Source organism: Morone saxatilis, unplaced genomic scaffold, assembly GCF_004916995.1.
Source record: "Morone saxatilis isolate NCDOM2014 unplaced genomic scaffold, NCSU_SB_2.0 Contig3, whole genome shotgun sequence".
NCBI lineage: Eukaryota > Metazoa > Chordata > Actinopteri > Moronidae > Morone > Morone saxatilis.
This window is the reverse complement of record NW_023339873.1, coordinates 6534532-6542819: the sequence shown is the minus strand read 5'-3', so window position 1 is coordinate 6542819 and position 8288 is coordinate 6534532. Positions and strand designations below refer to the sequence as shown.

Genomic DNA, 8288 nt, shown 5'->3' with positions numbered 1-8288 from the left:
TGTGTGTGTGTGTGTATGAAGGGGGGGCTGACTCCTGGAGAAATCCGATCCTGCAATGGGCCCTTTAAAGGAATATGGGATGAGTCTGTTGAATGGAGCTCAGAGTGAGTTGAGTCCCACTGAAGTCTGCGCTCCAGAGAAAGCCCAAGGACAGCAGGAGCGACACAGGAGCGACACAGGAGACATGAGACACTGAACAACAACCACCCCAATGAATGAGGAATGAGAAGCGGAGAGAAGGTCGACGGACTGAGGGAGAAGAAGTTATGAGCCGAATTGCGACGAATTACCGGGGAAGGTGTCCGTGAGCGGAGAAAGCCGACTGAAGGGAGGTGGGGGGTGGGAGAGAGAGAGAGAGAAAAGAGAGAAGAGAGAGAGAGAGAAGAGATACAAGTCACAAGGTAAAGTAGCTGTGAAAGACTCCGCTTTTGAACAGATGTATCTCTTTGCTTCCATCATATCACTGTTGTTGTTTTTTTTAATGCAGATGCTAAAGGATAAACTTGACGCAGACGCAGGAGGTTGTTTGGGACATAGTAAAGCCGCAGCTGCAGTATTTTGAGAGATGACTGAAGTCTGGTTGAACTCGCTTCTTTTTTCGCTGACCGACGGTTTTACGGTCGCTGCTGTTATACTAAGCTGTGCGCGTCTTGCACACCTGTTCCTTGTGGCCTTTTTTTGGACCAAATTCTGGCCACTGCTTGTCCTTGGAGTAATTCTAAAAGCATTTCTTAAAGCTATATCGAGTCTGTATGTGAATCTTGGTTGCATTTGCATGACTTTAGAGGAAAACTTCCACACACGCACTCTTTTCCTTATTATCATTATGCACATCTGGAGAAGTCATGATGGTCCATACATCAATCTGACCACTCCAGCAGCAAGCCATAGCTGTTACTGGACACCTTCTTAAGCTATAACATGAGCAGAGGATATATATTATGTCTCACAATGTATGGTTAGTATAACTCATGCTTTTTTTTTTGGTCCAGAGACAAAGCCTTGCTGCATGCCCTGCAGGAGAGTCAAGGCTTTTTAAGTGTGTGTGTGCAGGACAGAGGAGCAGCAGAGGTAGATGTTTACACCTCAGTACAGAAGAATGTCAGGGCCTGTATTTAAGGCTGAGACTGATAATGAGTGTGGTCAGTTTGCCGAGGCCTGTCATTAACCTGAGCCGACAGAGAGCTGCGAGTTTGCTTGCTGGCAAAAAAAAGGTAGGAGGAGAGGATGTAGAGGAAGGAAGGAAGGAAGGAAGGAAGGGGGGAGGGAAGAGGAGGGTGGGAAAGGTGCTGCAGGAGGAGAGGGAAGGAGGATGGAAAGTGAGAGGTGTTGGAGGAGGAGGGGTGAGGCAGATAGAAAAAGAGGAGTAAGACAAGATGGATAAGATGATAAATGTGAGGAGGATAAACACGAGGTATATTCATGATTTAAAAAGTAGGCTGAAGACTCGCATTGGCCTCTGCAGTGCTTTAAATGTCTAATTTGAGTAATTGCTCAGTTAAAATGGCCTTTTGAGTCTGAATTATCACAAGATAACGATAAAAAGTAGGGCGAATGCTGTTATTTATAAAGTTTAAACCACTCTGCACCAAATAGCACAAAGCTCTCTGTTTACCAAGAATAATGTCAAAGGTTAAGAAACGTGTAGCTGCACTGGAGATTTCCCCCCCTCTTTTATTTATAGGACTTCATCCCAGCTGTAGCTCTAAAATGGGACCAGAGTAGTGAGGCACTAATTTAAACAAAAGTGTGAGGCCCCCTTGACCGGATGGGAGTCGACAGAGGTCCCCTTTGTTAAACATATGGGGCCGCAGCGGAGAAGATAAGGCAATATTTAACACACCCACACTTGACTCCTCGTGCTCTCCGATAATTTGTCTTTGTCTCCTTTTATACACACAGAGATCTGCCACGCTGACACAAATCTGCAGCGACTGACCCACATTCACACACATGCTCCTGTTTGATAGAAGTCTTTTTTATTTGAAGGGGTTGAGGGTTGAGCGGGGGGGGTTAGATGCCAAAAATGTGGGGAAGCCAAGTTGGACCTCGGCAGAGACAACAACGGTGGGGATTTGAAATGTCTGGTGGGGATGATATCACTGAACCACCTAATCACTTACATCACCGCAGCTGCATGCTCAGCAGTGTGTCAGCATGTGTGTGTGTGCACATGTGTCTGTTTCCAATCTATTTCTGTGTGTATCTCCATCTGTGTCTGTCTGTGCCTCTGGTAAGCGAGCGCTGAGGATTTACGACCGGCCGGGGGAGAGTGTGTTTGAACGTGTGGTGATTGAGGAGGTTCTAGTCAATGCAAAAGAACTGACTTTGAGACTTGTGCTCCGTGCATCCTTTGTAAAGAGCAGCACACACCCTCAGAGCGTCGACTGAGAAAAGGTGCGGCCCCAACAATCAGCCAGACAGAAACACCACACTCACTGTCCCGTCCAAACAATTTTCTAATGATCTCTGATAGCTTCCACATTTTGAATAAAAACTCTCCTCGCTGGATATCAGATCTCACTCAGTCTCAGGAATAACGCAGTATAACTGTCAGTGTAGTCAGTGGAAAGCAGTTGCCGGCAATGGCAGCCGTAGAAACGATCCTGCTGGGATCGTTGCGGTGGCGTTTCCATTCAGTCGTCTTCCCCAGTGTTTGCTCTGGCTGCGGCTGCGTGCAAGTTCTCACAGCTAGATGGAAGTAGAGAAGCTCCCAGGGCCTTCTTGTCTGTCTGCAGCCAGGAGAGGGCTCACCATTCTGGGCTTGTGCTCCCCCATGCACCTCCCCACCCGCCCACTCTGGGTGGCCCGCATGTTACCAAACATGGATCTACCATACAGATCCTGGAAAGCTTGTTTTTGTTGTCTTGGCTTCCCCTCCTTCCACCTGAAAGTTTCCAGCATTGGTATGATATACCAGACAGATAGAGAAGATCCTGGAGAGGAGAGTAGCATTTACCAGATCGTATATAACAGCAGGACTCAGTGGAAAACTGTCTTCTGTAAACCATCCCACAATGGAGGGTTATGCTCATGCAAAAGAAGAAAATGACTCCAGTTTAAATCTTAGCTGTAACAAAAGCTACGTTACTCCCACACACACTGTAAAAATGACCTAATTCTTGACAAGCTGGTGATGCAGGGTTGATTTTATCCTTCTGCACACCGATTGCACAGAGGAGATGTGGCCTTTTGTAACCTCTGGTTGCCTTCCTTTCCTCGTCTTGCTCATGAGAAAGTTTGGCTTTACACTTGCTGATTATTCAGTTGGGTTTGGCACCGGTTGGCATGAACTGTAACAACCCCACTTACATCCAACAAGCAGGGAGTGTTAAAGGAATTGTTCTGGGGAGAATTTGCATGGTAGTGCTGAGAGTGTTTAACCATCAAATGGCTTGTTTGCACCCAGCTGTTAGCTCTCCCGGAGGAGGGCCTGGCCTCGTCTGTCCTGGCTTGCCCCAATGTGGCACAGCAGGGCTTGTTCCATCGGTCTGATTTCCCCTCTTCCCCACGCCGGCATCCTGCTTTACTTGACCTTCATACTCTCCAGTCTGCCCCGCAGAGAGAGGGAGACGTCGGTAGCCGGACCTTGACTGTCCAGCCTCGGGTACAGCGGTCGGCTGGCGAAACCTCCACATGCATGACTTCTGTAATTTGTTTGCTAGGCCTGTATTTATGAGCATGCTAATTGTAGGGAGTGCCATGGTGCAGTTATAGTCGCTGGACTTTGAACGTCTGCAGTTCTGCTGACAGTGTCTGGCTGCACTTTGAGTCTGTCTGAATACTGCTTAAGCTTTTAACTTCAGTAAACTTCATTTTCTTTCTTTACTAAATGATATGCACACTTTCACTCGAAATCACACACATCTCAACATCCTCACTGAGCTCTTGTGAGTTATAACCGCAAAGCTGATTGTTATGGCAGCTTTTATCTCAGCATAATCAGAATTTTATTGAGTTCGCACAGTGGGGACTTAACCTTTGTGAATGAGTGTCCGTTCAGAGAAAAATAATCACTAGTCAATCCTCCTCAGGTAAAAATAACCTCAGCGCCCCAGTTTCCCACATTCAGCGCTCGGCCCATTCATTCTCACACATTCTTTCCTCCTTTCTTTTGCTGAGGCGAGCTGACGGCCCCCCTCTCTAGCTGTGATGGGACTGTCATGCAGAAAGACACTATTGTGCTGCACAGGATCCCGTTTCAGTCTTGCCTTGTAATTAAGAAGGGATTGCATGGCTAGGGAGTTGCGGGTGGGAGTAGGGGGGAGACCAGGGGATTGGGTTAGTAGGTAATTTGGCTAAAAAGCAGAGCGCTGACCTGCTTTGTAGCTGGCAGGCCTGGGAGCCGGCATGCATGAACCCAACTCCCCCGCTGACACACAGCCTCCCTGCTGAGGTTTTGTTCAGTGTGTGTGGGCATGTGGAGAGAGTACGGACGAGAAGGAAAGAAAGGTTGCGGCTGTGGCAGTCTCTCCAAGCTGTGTGTTATGTGTATGGATGTATGTATGTTGCTCTGCGGTAACATGAGCCAAAAAGTGAGAGTAAGCTTTTATTGAACTCATGTCATTGTGGACTCATCATTAGTGTTTGCTCTACCCGCGTTTCCTCAGTGAATCATGGGAAGTGTGGTCAGTAAAGAGCATATGTAGAGGTTAAGTCACTTTTTTCTCCTCTTGTGCTGTAAATGAAAACAGAAGCTGGACTGCTTGAGGAAATGCCATCAAAGGGTTGTGTGTGCACCCTGTTAGGTCTCATATTTGCTGCCTTATTACTGTGAGCAGGAAAAGATTTAGATTCTAGTTAAATTTGACTAATCACTAAGAACAAAGGTTCTACTTTCACAATTATTTGTCCAATACACGCAATTTCAATCAGACAAACTATGTGCTGAGCAGATTTGTGCTTTCTGTTTTTTCAGTGCAGTCTGAGTTCAGAGGCAGAGCTCTGAATCCTCGCCATGGCAGACGTGCTGGAGAGCGGCGGCGGTGGGTCAGGAGCCGTCAGAGTGGCCAGCGTGGATTGGCAGAAGCGCTGCATCGCTCTGGAAATGCAGCTACTGAGGTTCCGGCTCCAGGCGGGGAAAATCCGAGAGCTGCTGGCAGAGAAGGTAAGAGAGAAAATCATCATGTGTGCTAAAGCAACAGTTCATCTGATAAGGATTTTAGTTTTCCAACGACGACTTCCCAGATGTTTCTGTCCGAGATGTAACCTATAACTTAAGTGTTAACTAAGAGGAGACTTTACATATTAATAAATTAAAACAGCTCACACTATACAAACTAGTTCTTACGTATTAACTAGTTGCTACTAAATATTTACACCCAGAGACTTCCAAGCAAATAGCTTAACTGACAAAGCTAACGTAATATGAAAAGAAGTAAAGCATCTGACCAAAAACATGATTTTAGATTATATATTTACATACCTGGAATCTATATATAGATATATATATATAGACCAACATTTCTAGAGGAATGACAGTTAAGTTTAATATGTAATTTGCCTTAAGTTATGTCACAGCTTATGATTTTATGATGACTTCCTGTTTACAAAGTTGATTGTTGTTTTAAGAATAATTTAGGGGGCATTTCACATCTCAACAAAGTTTGGCTGCTAAACCAGCAGAGCAAAAGTAATGGATTTATGAATAGCTGAAGCCACCCAATCATGATGAGAGCACTTTACAATTTACCTCAAAAACTTTAAGGTCAAGTGCAAAAAAGAGCAGCCCATATGTCACTGTCTTCTTGAAACTACCTCCAGCTACTCCTGGGGGAACGAAACATTCCTAAGCCAGATGGGAAATGTAGTTTGTCCAAGGTGTATTGAGTCCAGTTTGTTCTCAAAAAACGTAAATTGTGCTCGCGCTCTCATCCTTGGCTTCACAACCTCGAAGCTGTGAGAGCTTGAGACTGTAGCTGGGAGTCAGAACGGAGAGTGGCCAGTAAATTTACAGATTTCTCTCTGTTGCCATGGTAACAAACAACCAATACACCTAAAGCTCCGAAAAGTCAGGGTGTGTATGTGGCGTGTTTATCATAAAACACTTAAATTAGTGGGGTAGGTGATTTAGATTCTTTTATAGGAGAGAAGGATGGGAGTGAACTGGATTTTCGGTTAAACTATGTCACGTTTGAACTAGTGATTTGACTCTGATTTGGTATAAATAATGCAAAACTGAACTGAATCTGTGGCTGTTTAAACTTGTCATGCCACTTTCATCTGCTAAACAAGCCGTGCCATAAGATATTCTGTCCAAACACTGCGCAGATGCCACCGCTTCATCATGATATTCTTCTCCTCCTTCTTCTTCTGTCAGTGTTTTTTAAGTGTTTGCTGCATGAGGAGGCAATTAAAGCATCTGAATCAGTTAGAAATACAGGTGTGGATGATTGTATGTTTATGTGTGTGCATAAAGACAGATGAGATTACTCAGCTTATTTGGTAAACATTCTGTCCACTCACTCTGTGTCATCAGAGGTTGGCTTCAGTTTCAGCCAAGATGAATATTTAACATTTAACTCATCACTCCTGGTGCTTCCCCTCAAGTTTTTTGGGAAATAACCGCCAGCCGCCAGCCAAAAGCTTGTAAAGTAGTGGCTGTTGTAAAGCCTGACTACCAGACACTTTGGAAAGCTGTCAGCTGTCATCAGGAGATTCAGCTCTCTTCTGAAGATTTGTTGGTGAACGAGTGGAAGTGTTTGGATTAGAGGAAGGAGGAGTGAAACTGCTCTCCTGTCTTGACTTTTCTACAGTTTTCATTCGGTTTCTTTGCAGCTTCACAAGTTCTTTTATAGACTCAAAGTGTCACAGTGGTACGCTTTCTGTATCATCTCTAATTCTGGAGTGCTAGAGTGGTTTATTCACTCAGTCAGCAGGATGTTTACAGTCCAAACATGACCTGGTGTCTGATAAGAGCAGGACGACTCCCTGCTGTGTCCTCTGTCCGGGTCTGTCGGACCTCCAGCTCGTCTGTGAGAAAGTCATTAAGGGTCCTTTCGCTACAATAATCTTTGAGGAGTCAATCAAAAGATTCACGATATATTAAAAGATACACGTGGTGATATTGTGTGTTTTTGTTATTGTCAATAACCCCACAAAAAGACCAAAAAAACGATTAGAGAAACAATAAATTAAAGCCTAATCAATGTGGGATTTTTGAGACCGATACCAATTTAAGAGGGGCGAAATCAAAAGATTACTGACATGGCGGCCAATACAGTGATTTTTTCTTTTCTAAGTAGATTGTGCACTGATATGAGCATGCAAAGGTGCTCAGAAGGCCAAATAAATAAATTAAAATATTAAATGTAATATTCTTTAACATATTAAATAATTCATACTTTGTCAACCAATTTTATTGCTGAGAGCTGCTACCTCTCTCTTACTCTGTTCTGTTTGCTTCAATATAATCAATACTACCAGCACCTTATCTGCATTATATACTGTCGTCTTAGCTACTACATAGCTAGCTAGCAACAGCAATGTAAGTTGATTAAGTCAGTGTTTAGGAAACTTTTTCCAACGTCTACCTCCACAGAATTATTATGAATGACGTTAAAATACAGTATTTTGGAGCCACAAGTGTTTTTTAACCTCATTTTACCTCCACTCGCCATCACAGTTTAGCTCATAATTAATCATGGATGTACGCGTGTGCTACGTGCATGAGCGAGACTGCAGAGCAGGCTGACATCAAAAACACATAAAAAAATTACAGGAAAGGATATTATTATATATTTTTGAACTAAGTAGTCTGATCAGAAACACTGAGATCAGCATATTTATTTGATGTTAACTGTTGAATGAGTTAGATGATGTCAGAGTTAATGAATGAAGTGAAAGGAAATGGCAATTCAGCCTAATTATCAGGCTAATGAGGACGGGGAATTTAGTTTATTTTGGATCAGTCCTACTGTACAGACACTGGTGCACCAAATGAGTATTAATCTGCAGCTGAAAATAGTCCCCACAAATTCTCTATTTTCTCCAGTAACATTTACTGAAATACGAGAGTTCAGCCTACTCAGCCTTTTTGTTTAAAATTATCCTTTAATTTGCGAGCTGTTTCTAACGATTTGCATCTTCATTAGGACAAAGAGGGCTTGGGGCCACAGACAGGGTATGTCTGCATGTACTGTACTTAGAAGTGGATGGACTTTTAACACATTGTTGTAAAAAGATATAGAATAATGCCAACTTTATCCCTTAACTACTAATGGAGCCATTAGTAGCAACTCACCTTGCCTTATTAAAGTGTGGTACCCACATACACACACACACAGACA

General features: G+C 43.8%; 1 protein-coding gene across 2 annotated transcripts in view; it reads left to right on the top strand.

The window, feature by feature from the left end:
• The first annotated feature begins 1287 nt into the window (after window positions 1–1287).
• plekhh1 (pleckstrin homology domain containing, family H (with MyTH4 domain) member 1) overlaps window positions 1288–8288 on the top strand; it is a 31827-nt gene continuing 24826 nt past the window's right edge. For both annotated transcript variants that reach the window (XM_035674162.1, XM_035674161.1), the window contains exon 1: window positions 1288–5107. In XM_035674162.1, the coding sequence (XP_035530055.1) occupies window positions 4958–5107 (150 nt within the window). In that variant the 5' untranslated portion in view covers window positions 1288–4957. The remainder of the gene's footprint in view (window positions 5108–8288) is intronic.